General features: G+C 40.7%; 1 protein-coding gene across 4 annotated transcripts in view; it reads left to right on the top strand.

Annotated features, from left to right (window-relative positions):
• LOC122564442 (solute carrier family 12 member 7) overlaps positions 1-21,609 on the top strand; it is a 223,530-nt gene that overhangs the window by 67,060 nt on the left and 134,861 nt on the right. The window contains exon 1 of one of the 4 annotated variants that reach the window (XM_043719308.2): positions 14,276-14,432. The exons of the other annotated variants lie outside the window; for them this stretch is intronic. Coding sequence (XP_043575243.2) covers positions 14,333-14,432 — 100 coding nt within the window. The 5' untranslated portion in view covers positions 14,276-14,332. Of the gene's footprint in view, positions 1-14,275; positions 14,433-21,609 lie in introns of those variants that run through there. 4 annotated transcript variants of the gene reach the window in all.

Here is a 21,609-nt window from a genome sequence, read left to right as displayed (position 1 = left end):
TTGTTTGTTCAGATGTTGTGTTTTTCAGCATGTTGCAGTAGGCTTTTCAATAGAAAGGCTTTTTTCCCCAGATACTGGTTGTTCTAAGGTGGTTTGTACAAACCATATGGCTCTCACTTGACTTTCATATATCAGTGAATCCAAATTGAAATAACTCCACAGAGTTTGGTGTCCCATCATCATATTAACTTTTATTTACATAATGCATGACACTTGACACTGGTCTGGCTTCCTTAGCAAGCTCTGAGAGTGAACATGACCTCTGATACTCCTATTTATATCTGTCAGCCAGGGCTCCGTCATTGGGGTTTAAACCTGGTTCAATCAGGGAACTCATTCTGTGAGGTCCACTTGGCTGACCTTGTTGCAATCACAACACAAATAATTCCTTATGGTAGTATGTGTGCTATGAATGATGAGTGAGCAGGGTCGGGGAGGAAGAAGAATCAGACGTGGTTTGTCTTAGTAGGTAGCAGAGGCCCAGCCGGTTTTTGTAAACTTGATGCTCTCCTTTTCATGTAGATTTAATGTGCTTGAAGGTGGATGCTCAAAAACATTATTGTACTAGAAGAGTTGATGTGTATATCAACCTTGTGTAGCCAGGCATTCCATGGTCGGAACTATGTAGCTCATTACATTTTCCCATAGACAACTTCTAATCATTTTTTTGTGGAATGTTGGTGTCACTGGCAAAACTACAATTTCCTGCTTGCCCACAGTGGCCCTGGAAGATCATTCCCTTGAATTGCTGCAGTCCATCAAGTGGAAGTATAGCTACAGTACTATTAAAAAAGGAGATGCAAGATTTTGACATTGCGAAGTGAACAAAAATAACAATTTGTAGTTCCAAGTCTGTGTGATGTACAACTTGAAGGAGAATTGCAGGTGGTTGCATTCAGATACATGTGCCACCCCTGTGCTTCTAGGTGGTAAGTGGTGCTTCTAGGGATTTTTCAGGAGCAATGGCAAGTTGCTGCAATACATCTTGTATGTAGTCTGCATCAGTGGTGGGTGTGGTGTCTATTGAGCAGCCTGCTTTGTCCTCTGATGCTGAACGTTTTTAGGGTTTTTGAAGCCACATTCATCTCGATAAGCGGAGAATGTGTGCCTTGTGGACAAGCTTTGAAGCGTGGAGTATGGAAGGTGAATTTTGTCAAATTTCCCAATCCCTGACCTGCTTTAATAGGTATAATAATCATATCATTGGTCCAGTTCAATTTCTGGTCCATGATAACACCAGGACCTTGATGGTGATGGGCAGTGCTGGTGAATGTCAGAAGAACATTTCTCTTTTGTTTTGAGATGGTTTCTAACCTTGTGTGGTCCAAATATTTCTTGCCACTTAAGACCAAGCCAAAATGTTGTCCAAATCATGATGCATATAGAAACAGATGCTTTAGAATCTGAAAAGTCATAAATGGTTCTTAAACACAGTGCAATAGTCATCAAATATTTCCACTTGCATCCTTTTTTAAGATGGAAAGAGGGTCATTGTGGAAGCAGCTGATGACGGTTGGGCGTATGATGCTACCCTGAGAAAATTTTACAGTAATGTGTTGGGAATTTCACTCATCATCTTTGCGTTATCACACATACAGCTCTCCTGAGAGGCAAGTCACACCTTTTTAACTTGGCAATCAATTCATGATGTACAATTTATAAACAAACCTTCTGGATCTCAATTTGCTGGCATCCATGAAATGTGAATATGTTACTTTCATAATTTTTTTACATTTTGAATGTCAGTGACTGTGGGAGATTTGAACCATGTGTTGACCTACCAATCTTAAAGAAAAAATAACAACATATTTACTTTGCAAATGGAATTCCTAGAAGTTTACCTTTGTCAGGATCCTTGCATTTAAGATTTCTTGAAGTAGATTTGGAGTGTACACAGTTTTTGTTACAAATGCAATTTACAAAAGGTCAGATGAATCTACAAGAAAGGAAGTCTTCAGTCTACTTTCTCACATTTCAGTTCCATTTGCTTAAATGTAGTATTTTAAACCTCATTGTGAAGTATCAACCCTGTGCTGAATCTGCACAACTTGTGTGTAAATGTGTATGATGTTGTTAACTTGCACAACTTCAATTTATCTCCTCCTTGAAATGTCAGTTGGACAGGATACTTTGCAAACACTTGCTTTTCCTTCAGTTGGCAGCTAAATGATTGAAAATTGTTTGCCATGGAATCTGGCAGCCCTTTTTAAGGAACATCTTTGAATTGATTTGATATTTACTATTAACCTATAAACTACATACAAAGCACCTTCTGTGATGAAACCGGTGATTCAAACACACTGAGCAGGAATTGCCAAATGCCCATTTCATTTAATGTCTTTCATTTTAAATCCAGAAATTCTGTTGTACTGCTAATTTTAAACACACGTGTGGACAAATGAAGTTTGAAACTGAGGTTTGATGCAGTTCTATGAGATGAGGGTTAATCATGCATAATGAAAATAGGCCAGATGTATTTTAAGACACAGATTAGTCATGATTTACTTTGCCAAAAAACGTTTGAGGAAATGAACTTCTGTTCCTATATTTCTACGTTGCAACATTTGTAATAGTTGCTAGATTTCAGGAAGTGTTCAAAATGCAGTTGTCTGCAAAGCAAGGGCCTCATTATACTCTTTTTGATTTGCATTGTTTTTTTTTGTTACAAATCTCCTTTTTAAATGTAATAAGTTTGAACAGGATGAAATTAGGAAACTTGGAGGAAAAATATTAGCATGTAACAACAGTGGAAATTTTAAAAAAAAAATTTTCAGGAGCAATATTTTCTGAAGAAAAGTAAAATTAGGGCAAATATCTTTCTTTTTAGCCACAGGTTAAGAAAGCGTTTAGCACTTTTTGCCTTCATTGCTCAGACCATTGAATATAGGAGTTGGGATGTCATGTTGAGGTTGTACAGGACGTTAGTGAGACTTCTTCTGGAGCAGTGTCCAGTTCTGGTTGCCCTGTTTATAGGAAGAATATTATTAAACTGGAGAGGGTTCAGAAAAGATTTACCAGGATGTCGCCGGAAATGGAAGGTTTGAGTTATAAGGAGAGGCTGGATAGGCTGTGACTTTTTTCACTGGAGCATAGACGGTTGAGAGCTGAGCTTATAGAGGTTTAGAAAATCATGAGGGATATAGATAAGGTAAATGGCAGGTGTTTTCTCCCTAGGGTGGAGGATTTCAAAACTAAGGGGCAAAACTAAGATGGATGAGCTTGAGGCGCTTTTGGAATTTGGCAGATACGATATTATGGGGATAACTGAGACTTGGCTTCAAGTGGACAGGGCCTGGGAAATGAATATTCAAGGCTACACATGCTTTCATAAGGACAGACTGATGGGCAGAAGGGGTGGGGTGGCCATGTTGGTAAGGGATGATATTCAGTCACTTGCGCGGGGGGACCTAGAATCAGGGGATGTAGAGTCAGTGTGGATAGAGCTGAGAAACTCTAAGGGTAAAAAGACCCTCTTGGGAGTTACCTACAGGCCCTCAAACAGTAGTATGGATTCGGATGTAATTTGAATCAGGAGCTGAAATTGGCCTGTCGCAAGATGTTACTGCAGTTGTTATGGGGGATTTCAACATGCAGGTAGACTGGGAGAATCAAGATGGTATTGGACCTCAAGAAAGAGACTTTGTGGAGTGCCTCCGAGATGGATTCTTAGAACAGCTGATGCTGGAGCCTACCAGGGAGAAGGCAATTCTGGATTTGGTATTGTGCAACGAACCAGAATTGATCAGGGACCTCGAAGTGAAGGAGCCATTGGGAAGTAGTGACCATAATACAATAAGCTTCAATCTGCAATTTGAGAGGGAGAGGATACAATCGGAACTGACAATATTTCTGTTGAATAAAGGGAACTATGGAGCTATGAGGGAGGAGCTGGCCAAAGTTCAATGGTGCAATATCTTAGCAGGGATGACAGTGGAAGAACAATGGCGGAAATTTCTGTGTATAATGCAGAAGATGCAGGGTCAGTTCATTCCAAAAAGGAAGAAAGATCCTCGGAGGAGGCATGGGATGCTGTGGCTGACGAGGGAAGTTAAGAAAAATATAAAGTTAAAAGAGAAAAAGTATAACATAGCAAAGATAAGTGGGAAAATGGAAGACTGGGAAGCTTTTAAAGAACAACAGAGGATTACTAAGAAGGAAATACACAGAGAAAAAATGAGGTACGAAGGTAAACTGGCCAAAAATATAAAGGAGGATAGTAAAAGCTTTTTTAGGTATGTGAAAGGCAAAAAAAATGGTTAAGACTAAAATTGGGCCCTTGAAGACAGAAACAGGGGAATATATTACGGGGAACAAAGAAATGGCAGAAGAATTGAATTGTTACTTCAGATCTGTGTTCACTGGGGAAGACAAAAGCAATCTCCCTGAGGTAACAGTGGCTGAAGGACCTGCACTTAAGGGAATTTATATTTGCCAGGAATTGATGTTGGAGAGACTGTTAGATCTGAAGGTTGATAAGTCCCCGGGGCCTGATGGTCTACATCCCAGGGTACTGAAGGAGATGGCTCGAGAAATTTTGGATGCGTTGGTGATTATTTTCCAGAGTTCGATAGATTCGGGATCAGTTCTTGCGGATTGGAAGGTGGCTAATGCTGTACCACTTTTTAAGAAAGGTGGGAGAGAGAAAGCAGGAAATTATAGACCAATTAGCCTGACCTCAGTGGTGGGAAAGATGCTGGAGTCTATTATAAAGGATGAAATTACGACACATTTGGATAGTAGTAACAGGATAGGTCAGAGTCAGCATGGATTTATGAAGGGGAAATCATGCTTGACTAATTTTCTGGAATTTTTTGAGGCTGTAACTCTGAAGATGGACGAGGGAGATCCAGTAGATGTAGTGTACCTGGACTTTCAGAAAGCTTTTGATAAAGTCCCACATAGGAGGTTAGTGAGCAAAATTAGGGCGCATGGTATTGGGGGCAAAGTACTAACTTGGATTGAAAGTTGGTTGGCTGATAGGAAACAAAGAGTAGTGATAAACGGCTCCATTTCAGAATGGCAGGCAGTGACCAGTGGGGTACCGCAAGGATCAGTGCTGGGACCGCAGCTTTTCACAATATATGTTAATGATATAGAAGATGGTATTAGTAATAACATGAGCAAATTTGCTGATGATACTAAGCTGGGTGGCAGGGTGAAATGTGAGGAGGATGTTAGGAGATTACCTGGGTTACCTGGACAGGTTAGGAGAGTGGTCAGATGCATGGCAGATGCAGTTTAATGTGGATAGATATATGGTTATCCACTTTGGTGGCAAGAACAGGAAGGCAGATTACTACCTCAATGGAATCAATTTCGGTAAAGGGGCAGTACAAAGAGATCTGGGTATTCTTGTACACCAGTCATTGAAGGTAAGCATTCAGGTACAGCAGGTAGTGAAGAAGGCTATTAGTATGCTGGCCTTCATAACAAGAGGGATTGAGTATAGAAGCAAAGGAGTTCTTCTGCAGCTGTTCAGGGCCCTGTTGAGACCACACCTCGAGTACTGTGTGCAGTTCTGGTCTCCAAATATGAGGAAAGACATTCTGGCTATTAAGGGAGTGCAGCGTAGGTTCACGAGGTCAATTCCTGGAATGGCGGGACTACCTTACGCTGAAAGACCTGGAGCGACTGAGCTTGTATATCCTTGAGTTTAGAAGACTGAGAGGGGATATGATTTGAGATATATAAGATTATTAAAGGATTGGATACTCTGGAGGCAGGAAACATGTTTCCGCTGATGGGTGAGTGCCGAACCAGAGGACACAGCTTAAAAATACAGGGTAGACCACTTAGAACAGAGATGAGGAGAAACTTCTTCACCCAGAGAGTGGTGGCTGTGTTGAATGCTCTGCCCCAGAGGGCAGTGGAGGCCCAGTCTCTGGATTCATTTAAGAAAGAGTTGGATAGAGCTCTCAAGGATAGTGGAATCAAGGGTTATGGAGATAAGGCAGGAACAGGATACTGATTAAGGATGATCAGCCATGATCATATTGAATGGTGGTACAGGCTTGAAGGGCAGAATGGCCTACTCCTGCACCTATTGTCTATTGTTTTTAAAGTGAGAAGAAAGATTTTTTAAAAAAGACATATGGGGCAATTTTTTTTTGGGTGTGGAATGAACTTTTAGAGGAAGTGGTGAATGCAAGCACAGTTGCAACATTTTAAAAGGTGTTTGGATAAGTACATGAATAAGAAAGGTTGAGAGGGAAATGGACCAAGCACAGGCAGGTGTGACTAGTTTAATTTGGGAATATGGTCAGAAGGTCAGATTCCTGAAGAATGGCTTATGCCCGAAACGTCGATTCTCCTGCTCCTTGGATGCTGCCTGACCTGCTGTGCTTTTCCAGCAACACATTTTTCAGATATGGTCAGAAGGGACTGGTTGGACGGAAGGGTCTGTTCCCATGCTCTTTGACTCTGTGACTTAAAAGGGCATGGACAGTACAAATGAGAATGGTGAAAGGTAATGCAAAACGTTTAAGAAAGAAATCAGTACAGTTATGAAAATGAAGTAGAATTGCTACATGAAAATAACAAATATTAAGTAAGCAATGTTAGACATATCAAGGACAAACATTCAGTTATGATCAGTAAGGAATACATGAGCTAAAATCTGAAACATTGCTTAGTTTTTTTTTAAACCAGCAATATTAGCATATTGGGATTAAAGAAGAAACTGAACATTTTAATATAGGTTGGAGGGAGAGCTTGGTAAACCTACAGGCTCTGATGGACTACATCCATCAGGGACTTTTGGACATACTTCCAGATATTGAGTAAAATGGAGCAAAGACAGTAGAGAACACAATTTGACTTGAACAGGTGGACATCTGCAAAAATAAAAGACAAACTTGATGACTGCCCAAGTACTTGTTAGTGGGTGCAAGATGCACATTGAAGCCACATACATGCAAATTACACATCGGCAGTCATCCAAACCCTTAGTCTATTTGCAAATTCAAACATGGACATGCATGACAGCAACTGTTGAAAAATATTGTGTGAAATTAGAATTTCTAGCCGGTATCCACAATAGCAGAGAAATTGTTGTATCTCTGCAATTGGAAGCTTGTATGACTTTCAGGAATAGAGGAGTTTCTCTGATGCTATGGATGCTGGGTCAAGAATACAAAACCCAAAAAGCTGGAAACTGCACCAGGCATAAGGATCCTCATTTGTGGAATGGCAGGTTCACTTGCAAAACCGGACATTGGTCTCTTGAGGTGTGACCCTGAGCAGCTTGGGAGGTAAATAATTATGGAGATGATAATGTGGTGGTGATACTCTGCTGCAAAGAACCACATTTCACCCCTCTGCAAAAACCACAACCACACGGACTGAGCTCAGAAGAGGAATGGGAATTCTACAGTAATGGCTGTCAATATTTCTTTGCTGGAGATTGGATGTGGGGTGTTCTAAAAGTTCAATCACTGAGTGTAGGAATCACTGCCCTGCTAGTACTTATTGTCTATCCCTATTTGCCACTGAAGGTGATGAGCTGTCAACTTAAACTGCTGCAGTCTGTGTCGTGTAGGTACACTCATAGTGTTACTGGGTGGAGGGGGAGAAAGAGTTTCAGCATTTGACTCAATGACACTGAAGGAATGGTGATATGTTTATAAGTTAGGAGTGTGTGACTTGAAGGAGAACTTGCAGGTTGGCATTCCCATACAATTCCTGTTTTTGTTCTTCCAGGGAGTAGAGGTTGCACGTATAAAGAGTTTTGGTGTTGTTGCAAAACTTCTTGTAGATGGTACACAAGTAATCTGTAGTGGAGTGAATGACTGAAGGCGTTTACATGAGGCACTGAACAAATGGGCTGCTTTGCCTTGGATTAAGTCACATGCAGGATTGGTGGTAGCATTATCATGGTTTCCAGATGCAGGAACAGCAACAATAAGGATAAAGCCTTACCAGACCATCTGGCTACTTTCTCACTGCATGCTGATAGGAGGCCTTGCAACACCTTGGACAGTAACTCAACTCAGCCGAGAATCATAAGCAATAATATTCTAATGCAGATGAACTAATTTTGAAGCTAAATGCAATTACACTTGTAATGATCATATATAATCTAATGATTTTAGGTGTTGCATGGTCAATGTGTTATGTGATGCAATCTCCAGGATTGCTGACTTGCTGGTTGGAGGTAGAGTGCCATTGGACTACAGATGCTGGATTCAGTTTCCATTCCCATCAAGTTTTACAGTTGTATTTGTGTGCGGAGCAGAGGAGCACAGCAGCGTGTGAAAGTGCCTGCACGACAGGATGGGTCTGGTCTGTTTGCAGGCATCAGATGCAACATAATAAACACAGGCCTAGTCCTATTGATGTATAATGCTATAATTTTCTGTTTACATAGTCTAGTCCCTTCATCAATTTTAGTAACACCAAAAATGTTGTTTTTCTGCATTACTAGGGTAGAACAACTTTCTCCATGAGACTATCACAACAGCCAAAGGCCCTTTAAAATTAATGTTAATTCTACCGCTGTACCTTTTAGGCAGCATCCAGTCTCTGAGATGACCAGAATTGGACTGTTAATTCTGGATGAGCCTTAACTAAATTTTAAATCATCCTCTGAGGGCAGTTGTATGAATATGGAAAATGTTTTAGGATACCTGTCTCCCTAATTTGTCACATAATGAGTAATGTTTGCTGCTGATTGGATTAGGATGAAGTCTTGAGAAGAACTGTTTTGAAATAGTTTGGTAATGGGAAAAGAAAAGCTCAGAAGGAAGGATTGTTTTTATACCATTGGGCTTTCCAAATCTTTTTTTTGTAGTTCTGCATGCATTGTTAATTTCATCCTCTTGTATGGGTTGCCCATTTTCTGCACAGTTGGTGCTGTTCTATGTCTGGCACAAAGGATAAAACTTGCCTGCTGAGACTTGTTATTTTCATCCTGTTTGGGAGTTGCTGAACAAAATTAAGTAAGACTTGGTGCTAACTGCTGCACAGCATGCAAGATACCATCTTTTTATGATTGCTACAGAATCATTAAAGAAGCTCTAAAGGAGAATCATTCAACACCACAACTAGACTTGGGGGGAAAACATCAGCCCTTTCCTTTCTAAGTGTGTCCCTTCCTGTGAAGATTAATTTGAAATTTTAAAGCGAAAATGGGAGGGCAAGCTCAGCAATTTGTGAACATACGGAGAGAATGGGCTTGCTAATGTTACATAAGTGACCCTTCTTCAGAACTGCAAGATAAATTAAAATACTTGATGGGAATTTTTAGAATAGAAATCATTAGAATTCCCAACAGCGTGGAAGCAGGCCATTTTGGCTAATTCAGTCTGCACCAACCCTCTGAAGAACATCCCACCCCCCACCCCCCACCTTATCCCTGTAACCCTGCACTTCCCATGGCTAATCCGCTTAGCCTACACATCCGTGGACACTATGGGCAGTTGATATGGTCAATCCACCTAATCTGCACATCTTTGAACTGAGGAGGAAACCCATGCAGACACTGGGAGAATGAGCAAACTCCACACAAACCGTTGCCAAAGGTTGGAATTGAACTCCGGTTCATGGTGCTGTGAGGCAGTCGTGTTAACCACTGAGGCACTATGCTGCCCTAGAATTGTCACAATCCTAATAGGAAGAGCACCAGAAACTGAGCCCTGCTATTTGAAAACCCAAGTCACAAATATATGAATAATCATCTTAGTGATTTTAAGTTGGTCAATTTGCCTGTTGTTAACCTGGTATCTCAATTCAGTGGCTGGTCAGTTAGACCTTGGTCTTTGCTTGAGGAGTTAGAAGTTTTTTTCGAAGATGTTGATTAATGGGTTTCTTCCAGTCACAGAGGGAGACTGACCTGTCTTTGCTTACAGCCTTTTAGTGGTCTGAGTGCAACTTTCCTCTTGTTTCTAAATTCTGAAACAAACTGAAAATTTTGTAGAAAAGCTATTGAGGCAGATTTTTTTCACCCAAAGACACTTATTGCCATCATATCTCAAGTATCAAATTCAACATCTCCAAAAGTTATGATCTTGTGTAACAATAAATGAATAGTTTGTAGTTCCAGTTTGACCTCCAAGTTGCTTTTTTAAGACGAGACTGATTTAATTCTTTTGCAAGACAATAGTGTCTAGATTCTAGTTTTCTGTTTATCTATTCCAAGTAAATCTTTACAGAATGGACAAACTAAAGGGGAATCTTGTATTATATAGTAACCAACAGACATTATCTCTTTCAATTTGCTAAGATTTTAAAAACTGCCAATCAATGTTTTAAAAAAAAATCTCTCCCAAGTGAGTGTGTTAGGGAGATTGAGCACAAAATCTAGATTGGCTCTCCTGGTACTGCAACAATACATGGTGTTGCACTTTTGAGTAAGATTAAATAAAAAGTTCATCTGCTCTCCTGGTTGAATATAAAAGAAAATCTCATTAAGTTATTTGAAGAAAGGTAAGAGAATGTGTGAGCTTGCATTTTCCCTGGTATTCTAGTTTTCAGTTGCCATTAAAAAGGTCAACTTTTCTCTTTACAGATTTTTTTCAATATTTTCTGTTTTAGATTCTAGGAATTTAAGCATTCTCTTTTTTATTCCCTTGTGGGACCTGGGTGTTGCTAGCATTTATTGCCTGTCCCTAGTTGCCCTTGCGAAGGTGGAGGTGAACTGATTTCTTGAATCGTTGCAGTCCATGTGTTGTAGGTGGGCCCACATTGCCCTTAGGGAGGCAATTGCAGGATTTTGACCCAGTGACAGTGAAGGAATGGCAATATGAGTGACTTGGAGGGGAACGTACATGTGGTGGTGTTCCGTGTACATGCTGCCCTTGTTTCTAGATGGAAGTGGATGTGGGTTTGAAAGGTGCTGTCTTAGGATCTCTGAGTTTTGCTTTCACATACAGTTTTTCCTGGAGAATATTATTTTGGAGTTAAAATGACTATCACTTTTTTTTGGCGGAGGATGACTTAACCTTTTTAGAGGTTAAAAGGTTAAGAGGTTTTAGCAGATCAAAACAACAGACCATTGAACTGTGTAACGCACAAGAAGTAACGTCTGAGCTGTACTGTGCTCCGATCAGATTGTAATTTGAATGCAGTATCCTGCTCTGTACGTTGTGAAACAAAGTAAATGTTGAAGTGCTGGTGGCGATGTTTAAGGACACTTGCAATCAGCCTTGCGGCTTTTGGTCTGTGTTGTGAGGAAAGATTGAAGAGACTAATCACCTCAGGCTTAGTATATGAGAAATGATCTTGTAATTAAACAAGTTACTATAACAAGAGTCGCTCCAACCTAAGAATCCGTATTTTAGGATAAATGTTAGGACTGTCCTCATACACCATTAGAAAATTCCTAGATAGGAAAGTCGATTTTAAATCTTGAAGTCTTCGAAAACAAATAGATGAGATCTATTTGGATGCATTTAGAGGCGTGAATGGCTTTCCACATCTGTAATAATCTTGTGATCTGTTAATTTTCAACCACTTCTAGATCTAGGCTATGCCAATCTTAAAACATCATTAGTTTAAAGAAATGGGCTTTCTAATTGGAATGGGTCATTCCCCAGTCTGTGTAACCTTAGTTGCTCTTTCTTGATGCAGTTGGAAACCAAGCATGTGGATAATAGAAGAAAATCAGTCAATGATTGCAGTCCCTGAGATTGCACGTGTATGAGCATAAAGTGAGACTGGAGTTGGGCTGTGCTGTGATGTCTTGTCATGAACAGATAATCTGCCAGCACTTTGGTTTTTATATTTAAGAGGATAGTAGAATTAATTGTGGTGAAGTGGAGAGGATGTTCTGCAGCCGCTGTAAAACTCTAACCCTCTGAAACCATACAAGACTTCCAACTTACTGCCTTAGCATTCAACTGGTGTAAAGTCAGTCAGCTGTTTTGGAATATGAACAATATTTTTTTCCATTTACTTTTATTCATAATATCAATGTTATTCTCAGGCTGCAAATTGAAAGTTTGCCTCTGTGTCTTATGTTGTTACATACAATGACGTCATTCAAGAAACTGGATGCTGCCCAGAACACTGTTTACTTGTTGAAGGTCTGCCTATCCATCAGTATCCAAGGAGCAGGAAAATCGATGTTTCGGGCATGAGCCCTTCTTCAGGAATGAGGAAAGTGTGCCAAGCCCGAAACGTCGATTCTCCTGCTCCTTGGATGCTGCCTGACCTGCTGCGCTTTTCCAGCAACACATTTTCAGCTCTGATCTCCAGCATCTGCAGTCCTCACTTTCTCCTATCCATCAGTAACCTACTCTGTAAATTTACAGGATGCAAAGCAGAACCTCCCATACCCACAGTCTCTAGAAGGACCAAGTCAGGCACCTTCCTGATATGGAAGCTTCTGACTGTTTCTTCATTTTGCTGTGTCTACATTTTAGAATTCCCAACTTGACATGGCTATTGGGAGTACATTTTAACCACACAGATATAATTGTTCAGGCAGCTTAATGCCACCTACGTGTGGTTATTGAGGGATGTGCAATTAATACCAGCTTTGGTGATACAAAAACATTCACAATCTGGGTCCTGTCACTATTGGGCAGTCAACCCAGTTCAACCCATCACCCTCACTCCTGACACTTTGCTTTTACTCCTGTTTTTAAACTGTTTCTACTTGGAGCATTTTTTAAAAACTACCTTGTTTTACTCACAAAATTTTGAATTTGGTGATTTGTGTTACTGCCCAGCCGCTATCTACTTAATGTTAATGGAAGTCTCGGTGGGTGACACATCATATTAATGTTAAATTATGTGCGAGAAGGTTTTGATATGCCTTTATCTTGTAACTCTTGAGCTGAAATTTCTCACTGCTATTCATCCCAAAGTTTCCTGCAGTCTAATTCTGAAAAACTTTCATTTCCATTCCAACAATATTCCTCTTGTGCAGCCCTTTTAATACCAATATCTGTAATCTGATGTGCAAATAAAGCCAATTGTGAATAAAATTGTATTTTCAGCCGTAACACTAATAACTGGTCTGTTTGTCCCTTATCTTAATGCTGTTTATAGGTCATGGCCATGTTCAAATGGGTGGCTGTGCTTATCTATATAAAGTAGTTATTTTTGACTTGTAAACACACTGAAGATGTGAAATGAGCAATGTAAATGCAGATTCTTGCATTTCACTCCCACGCTCACAATATTTTCCTTTTGTCCTTCTCATCTCCCATATCCTCCTATTATTGCCAACTCCACATGGATTTATTGAGATGTTTCATCACATGATCTGCTGACCTCTTCACTTTGCCCTTAGTCACTGGACACCCATTTTCCATGCATTAACTTCCTGCACCAAGTGGAAATTAGACAGCCTCTCATATCTAATTGAATTATGGTTAAAATACTTAATTCCCATGGTAATGTTTCTTTAGGTTGCAGATACCATTATTCCTGAAGATTTCTCTTGTCCTGGAGTCTTCCAAAGTTCAACCTGAGGGAATTGGCAATTCCTTTTTTTTTGCGTTTTTTTACCCTTAACTTCTCTTCCTTCCTCTGTTTATTTCTCTCGCTCTCCATTAGTTTGTTGCACCTATTAGTTCAAGGCTCTCTTGGAACTGTAGGAGGTGGAGATCTGAGACCAGAGTGTGAATTAACAAAGCTGCTACACCCCACCCCACCCCACATAGTATGCCTGTTAGTTCTGGCACTAAGCATATTTTTGTCCACGTTGTGTTTTATCTCTCAGATTTCCTAAAACAGTCCTGTGGTAACTTTTCCAGATGCAGTTGGTCTTTAGCCTCTTGCTTATTGAATTCTTCCATTGTAATAACCTCTGATTTCTTTCCTCTTCTACATTATATCTCTCGGCAGGATAATCAGAAAATATTGCCCAAGTGAGCAGGTGGGAATTGAACCTGGGTGTCCTGGCTGAGAGGTAGGGAAACTACTACTGTGGCCAGAGGGACTTTTTCTCCTGTTCTCCACTCCTACATCAACTCTCCCTCTAAAGTAGGAATAAAAACAGATTTCGATACTACTAAAATTGAATCTTCCATATCCAAATGGATATGGGTTATCAACTGTACATCTTAAAGAAATAAATCAAGCAAAACTTTCCTTTTCTTTTTTAAGAAAAAGTGCTTTACAAAGTATCCTGTTAATAAATGAAAATACAGACTTTCCTGAGGCCTGGCCCAGTTGTAGATGGCAAGAAACTTTTGCTTCAGTTAAGACAGTAAAACCAGGACACCTGAAGTCACATCCTGAATCAGTAAAGTGTTCTGCCCAAGATGGGTGGAGAATGGTGATTTCCATATAAGGCAACGTGTCACATGGTCAGATCCAAGCAATAGAACTGAAACAGCAAGTTCACTCGAGACGAGTTACTGAAGTTCACACACATGGTGTAAAAATGCCGACTAACTTTACTGTTCTGCCTGTGGACGATGAAGGAGCCCCAAAGGAGGGTGCAAGCCTCGCTGCAGAGAACGACCCCGAAGTACTTGCATCTGGTGAGTGAACAAGTTACAAACGAAACCCTACGGGCTAGAGCTAATGCTTTGTTGAACAATGGAAAAGCAGCTTGGAACAAGCAGGTGTTGGGATCCTCCCACACAACCACTTTGAGAAGCAAGAATTTTGTATCTTCGACAATTAACTTAGATTTGTCGTGAAGTTCTATTAAAGAGTATCAGTACTGATTTTTGTTTCTTATAAAGCATATCTGTGAACAGTGAACTGCAGCCATATCTGGGAACTCCAAACAGAACAGCATGCTTGATGTTAAGCTTATCTGCTGTATTTTTCGGTTATTTAACTTACCCGTATACCTTGATTTCTAATAAATGTGAACACGTGGTTTCAGTCGTAAAGTCTTAGTACCCCGGTTTACTTATTGTTAGTCTCCATTTGCCCTGTTCTGTGCTTGTAAGCTCTTATTTGTTCCTTTCAAATCAAATATTATCTGACCCAAATATCTTTGAAGTGACTGGACCACATTCCGCGGTTTAAGGAGGTAGTGCCTGATTTGATGGAAGCAAATAATTGGACTCTATAGATATCATTGAACTGAACTTGAGGCTAATATTTGATGTTTTTTTTAAAAAAAATCTACATCGTGGTGTGTTGCAGGCAGTATTTCGTTTATGCCAAATCCTTTTATTTTGAGACCTTTGTTTTGATGTGGAGACCTATCTCTTTTAAGTTAATTGAATAGTGCGGAGTATGAGTTACAAATATAATTCAAATGTGTTTAGATTTGAATGTAGCATCTCAGGAAGGAAGAGGCTGTTACTGCACAGATTCTCCACAATGTGATAGTGAAGTTCAACAACAACTGCTTTGATTTATGTAGCCTCTTCAAACAGTAAAACATCCCAATGTGCTTCGTACAGAATGAGCAAACAATATTAGATAGCGAGCCACCTGAGAAAGTAATGGAGCCAATGTGAGATTAAGGACAAAAGATATGGTAATGTTTAAAAGGAGGATTGCCCTTGGTTGGTGAAGATATGTGATGTGAATATATTTACAGTGCAGAGTTAGGTGAAGATCTGGAACATATTACAGGTGATGGTGGAACTGTGGTGACAAAGGCTTGGCAGCAAGGCCTTTTGAAGGCTTTGCCGTAACCAGGGGCTGATGTAAGTCAGTGATCAAAGGGGTGATGGAGGAATGGATAAAGATGCTGACAGCAGAGGAATAGATTACCTCAAATCTATGAAGGTAAAACATGAACCAGCAGGAGTGCCTTTTGAGTCTAAACATAACCAACATATGGATGAGGGTTTTGACAGCACGTGAGCTGAGGGAGGGATATAGTTGGGAAATATGTAACCTTAGTGATGGTGGAGGTACATGGCAGAAATTCATTGCCAGATTGAATATGACGCCGTATTGTGAGACAAAATAGATTGTGTGTTGCTGGGAAAGCACAGCAGGTCAGGCAGCATCCGAGGAACAGGAGAATTGACGTTTCGGGTATAAGCCCTTCATGTAACAGTCCGGTTCAGCCTGAGAGTTGTCAGGGAGAATACTGGAGTCACTGACCTGTTTTACATAGTTTGTAAAGAGTGTGAAAAATGGCTTTCAGCTAAGGAACCTTTTCCTCATCCTGTGATAGATGTCTGGCAAAACTGACAATTTAGAGAGAACAGGTGGGTCGGGATATAGGTATGGCTAAAGAATTGGGCAGGAAACAGCAAGTGTAGACAAGAGGTACTTTTCCAGGTTGACAACACATGACCATTGGGTTTCCCAGAGATCAGTGCTGAGACCACAACTGTTTCATAATATATATTAACTTGCAGAAAGGAAGTGAATGTGCTGTAGCACATTTGTAGATGATGCAAAAATAGATAACAAGACAAGTCATGTGAGAGTTACAGAGATATTGATGAGTTAAGTAAGTGGATAAAATGGAATTTAAATGTGTAGTTCATTTTTGGAAGTGAGATGTTTATTTAAATGGTGGAAAATAAGCTGCAACGCAAAGGGGCTTGAGGGAGACTTTGTACAAAAAGCGCACAGGTGCATCAGGTAATCAGGGACACTAATGGATTGTTGGCCCTTATTTCAAGGGGGGGGCTGGAGTATGAGTAGGGAAATCTTACTGCAACTGTACAAGGTGATGGTGAGACTACATCTGGAAAACTGTGAGCATTTTTGGTTCCTGTATTTGAGGAAGGATATAATGTCATTGGAGACAGTTCAGAGAAGGTTCACTGGGTTCATCTCGGGTGTGGAGAGGTTGCCTTATGAGTAAAGGCTAAAATGGTTGGGACTCTTAGTAAAGTTAAGAAAGTTGAGAGGTGATCTCATTGAAACCAATAGGATTCTTAAGGGGCTTGAGAGGCAAAATGCTGAGAGGATATTTCCCCTCGTGGGAGAGTCTCGGAGTAGAGGACTTAGTTTCTGAATTAAGGGACACTAACTTAAGTCTGAGATGAGGAATTCCTTCTCTCAGGAACTCCATGCCACAGAGAATGTGGGAGCAGGATTGTTGTATATGTTTTAGGCTAATTCTTGATCAGTAGTGGAATGAAAGATTGAAGAAAAGACAGGAATGTTGAATCAGCCATGATCCTATGAATGGTGAAGCAAGCTTGAGGGGCAAAATGGCATATTTCTGTTCCTATTTCTTGTGGTCTGACAAGACATTCTGAGTGAGAGCTGGATTTTGCTAACGTACATGATGCTGTGCTTCTGGATGATGATGCTGAAAATGTGTTGCTGGAAAAGCGCAGCAGGTCAGGCAGCTTCCAGGGAACAGAAGAATCGACGTTTCGGGCATAAGCCCTTCAGGAATCATTCCTGAAGAAGGGCTTATGCCCGAAACGTCGATCCTCCTGTTCCCTGGATGCTGCCTGACCTGTTGCGCTTTTCCAGCAACACATTTTCAGCTCTGACCTCCAGCATCTGCAGACCTCACTTTCTCCTTCTGGATGATGATGATGCTGAGCAGAATGATGTAAATGTGAAACAAGAGTCAAGGATGGGTTTACAGTGTAGAAAGATACACCAGATGCAATGGTGACGGAGAAGGGAGAATAACCTTTGCTGGTGATTCTTTCACTGTTATTTATTAGATAAGGATGGAAATGGATAATTGGTGTCTGGATGGGTGGGTTTGCAAGGTATAGCTAACTATGCAAGGAGCATGATATAGCTAATTATGTCAAAGACAGCAGGTAGATGCAGTCTGGCAAGGAAGGATAATTTACCCATGTTAAAAAAACTGTCCTGAAGTCTCAAATGATGAGCAAGGACAGAAGCCTGATTTGAGGGGTTTCAGCTTGGATTTGTGGAAGAGATTACCACAGATTTTGAAGGTAGCATTCCAGCACTTTGGAGAAGATTAGAAGGATAAAGGGTTAACTTAAGGCATTCATTGTCCGCATCTGTTGTGAGAAATAGTCAATATCTCAGACCGATGTTTGTCAGTATATTTTGAGAAAATGTAATGGGGTGAGGGCAAGAAAGTTAAGTGTTGTATATAAAGGAGATGGAATTGCGGACTTGTTAAAGAAATGGCAGATTCCTTTATTGAAATCTCTCTTGGGATCTGAAAAATGATTCGTGGTTATGATGTGAAACTGGGCCTGCAAGGTGTTAAAGTGCCTCATCAAAAGATAAGGTTTTGCTTTTTAAACTTTGAGTTTGAGACGGCACATGTGTAGGATGCAAAGGATAGATCAGTGAGTGAAGACGTCAGGCACACTTTCAAGAGGAAAAGACTGAGTCAGTAACATGCCAGACTGAGGGCTTCAGTTGGGAGAGACAGTTGACTGAGAGAATTTGGAGACTGGGGAAATCACCTAATATTTAAAAGAAGAGAAAACATCAGAACTGTTTAGCAACGTGCCAAGTTCCATGAGTTGGAATATTGTGTGCAATTCTGGTCTCCTTCCTATCTGAGAGATGTTGTGAAACTTGAAAGGGTTCAGAAAAGATTTACAAGGATGTTGCCAGGGTTGAAGGATTTGAGTTATAGGGAGAGGCTCCACAGGCTGGGGCTGTTTTCCCTGGAGCATCGGAGGCTGAGGGGTGACCTTATCGAGGTTTACAAAATTTGAGGGGCATGGATAGGGTAAATAGACAAAGTCTTTTCTCTGGGGTCAGGGAGTCTAGAACTAGAGGGCATAGGTTTAGGGTGAGAGGGGAAAGATATAAAAGAGATCTCAGGGGCAACTTTTTCATACAGAGGGTGGTACGTGAATGAGCTGCCAGAGGAAGTGGTGGAGGCTGGTACAACTGCAACATTTAAGAGGCATTTGGATGGGTATATGAATAGGAAGGGTTTGGAGGAATATGGAAGGGTCTGTTTCCATGCTGTACATCTCTATGACTCTATGTATGATGTATGTAGCTGAAACTGAGGTCTATTAGCTTGGCCAGAGAAAAGATAGCTGAGAAAATAATTGGTGTGGTAAGGATTGAGTTTGGAAGAAGGAAATGGATTGACGGATATGGAGGAGCATTAGTATCCCAACAGTTGGACTGGCTGTACTTCATGTCTGAAAGTAAGGAAATTTAAAAAAAAAATAAATGATGGATGAAATGGAAGAAAGGACGACTCGGAGAGGGAGATATCAATCCCTGAAGGCATTGAAATCACTGGTTTAGGAAATGCTGAGTGTCTTGTAGATATTCTTAATCTCTGGCTGATCCAAAATATGAAAGGTGATTATTTTTCCGGAGCCTCTAAGGTCTCAACTGCTGGCTGGGGAGTAGCTGAAAGACTTGCATTCTCTCCTCTGAAGGCCTGCACAAACTAAGAGCAGCTCGTGCACTTGACGAGTAAGTGGTAGACCTTTTCCTGAGCTAGAGGGCCACAAGGTAGCAATCCCTCCAATAGTTGCTGATCAATTGGCTAGCAGCTCTTTTGAATAGTAGCATCTTTTGGGAGATCTTGGTTGATGTCTGGGATCAAGGATCAACCCAGTTTGCCACTAAGTAATGATGAAAACGGTTTTATAGGGTGGGGGTCAAGGGGAGAGGAGTGCCGACGGTTGGCAGCAGTGGCTCTCAGTAGGCACTTCTTTCCTGATCTACACCTGTGTCTGATCAGGGGACCTTTTTGAAAGTGTAAATGCTCAGGAGCCCAAGCAGCCCAGACAGTTTGCTTTGCATTTCGTGCATGCTCACTTGCGGTAGCAGGATGAAGTCTCTAAGTACTAATTAATTGCTGACTTATGGACCTCAATGGGGATGGAGCAGGAATTTCATCCACAAGCCTTTCCACATTATAATTTTAGAAGGAAGGTGGCACAATTCATGTACGTTGCCTAATTGAATGCCCTTCCAACTTCCAATGACCGAGAGCCATAAAATTCCAGTCTAAAAGCAATTTGACAAAACATGGCTTGTATTCCCATAAAGTTTGATGGCTAATTGAGTTTGAGGTGTTTTTAAAATGACAAGGATTCCATGCAGTAGATGAAGGAAAACTATAGGTTCTGTTTAAGGAGTCCAGACCAGTAGGACAGGATTAGTGCTCGGCCACTTTAAAATGAAATCAAGAAGCACCTTTTCATACATCCGGTAGTTGGACTGTAAAGTCTAGTTCTTGCAAATGGCTGTGAATGTTAGAATTGCATTTTTTCAGGACTTGGATTTTTATTGAAAGGTTTTAGATCATATGTGGCTAAATTGAGCTCACACACTGATCAGCCATGCTACAATTTGAATTGTAAAGGTCCGAGTGGCTTGATCATGTTCCAAATCTCTCATGTATTCTTATCTTGTGGAAGTTGGTCCTAAGTTGATTCCCTTCCAACTGAATATTTGTGATTTAGAATGAATTGATACATAACTGGAACAGATGGAATGTTATGCCCATGTTTTGGGTGTTAATTGTTGTTGAGAGAACTTTCTGTATGGCAACCCAGTTTGGAAGTCAATAACAGTTTTTATGAACCCTCCCGAAAAATGGTTGTTATAGGCACCCTGTGTTTGTAAATTGGGTCTCAATATTGAATACAGGGTCTGGACTATATTTGTAGAGTTTGTGAGCATCCAGTCATTCTTTAGTTTTCAGTGTATATTAAGGGAGGCTGCTGCAAACAAATTATGAAATATTTTAATACTTCAGTTGGATCGAGGCATTGGAGTACACCACTATCTTCATTCACATGAACAAGAGGAAGATTCGGATCATTAACTGGTACAGCACAGGTGGTAGCTGCTTGCCCTATTTTCCTTGTGCCAATTCTTTCCAAACATGATCATCCAATTTTGCGTCCTCCTTACTCTCTGCTCATAGCCTGCAATTTCAGTGTCAGTGGCAACTTGTGTAAATGAAGGCACTTGTGATATTGGCTCTCCTCTTGTGCAAGCAAGTGGGTGAATGTTGAGATATTTTCCACTGTGCATTGGGACTCTGAGGAAGTACTAACTAGCCTAATGTAGTGTTTTGACCTGGGAAGTTTAAAGTTCTGATGGATAGAATTATATTGCCCAGGCCCCTTTTTTTCTGAAAAACGCCTACAATATTGACCTTGGAGTTTGATGCGCACACCCGCCTATGTTCTGAGGCGAGTAACTTGCTTGCCTCCCTAAAGCCTGTCCACCATCTATAAGATACTGAGGAGAGTGATGGAATAATCTTTCATTTGTCTGTAAATGAGTACTGCTGCATCATCACTGTGAGCTCAATGCCATCCAGGACAAAAAGCAACCAGTTTGATTTAAACGTGCTTTAAACACTGTGTGCTTTGGGACTGGAGGTGATTAGAGATAGGAAAAACTAAGGCTATGCTGGAATTTCAAATTCAGGATTTGAATTTTGAAGTCCAGAATTTGAATGCTTGATTGGGAATGAACATCAAAAGACCTGGCTGATAGGGGAAAAGGACATGACATAATTTAAGATGGGGCAGCTGCGGTTAAGATGATCTCCAGTTTACACAGGAGAATACATCCTATAGTTCTAGTATTTTATCAAATTCCCTTTTGAAAGTTCCTATTGAATTTACTTCCACTCCTGTTCACACAACCTAACCTGGCATTAGAGTAGTGTCAGACATATCAGCTTCAGGTGAAGCACTGACTAGTTGAAGAGTGGAGAAGTGTAGTGTGTTAGGCCTGCCCAGGTCTGTAACCTCCTTGATCAGGGACTGCCTGTAGTCCCAGCAATGGCCACTGCTTGAACCTGGTGCTGCTGGCCCATCCGAATAACTCGACATGAAA

The sequence above is a fragment of the Chiloscyllium plagiosum genome, unplaced genomic scaffold (assembly GCF_037043375.1).
Source record: "Chiloscyllium plagiosum isolate Xiang-an unplaced genomic scaffold, Cpla_swu_hap1 HiC_scaffold_34, whole genome shotgun sequence".
In the NCBI taxonomy this organism is placed as follows: Eukaryota; Metazoa; Chordata; class Chondrichthyes; order Orectolobiformes; family Hemiscylliidae; genus Chiloscyllium; species Chiloscyllium plagiosum.
This window is presented reverse-complemented; position numbering and strand designations above follow the sequence as displayed.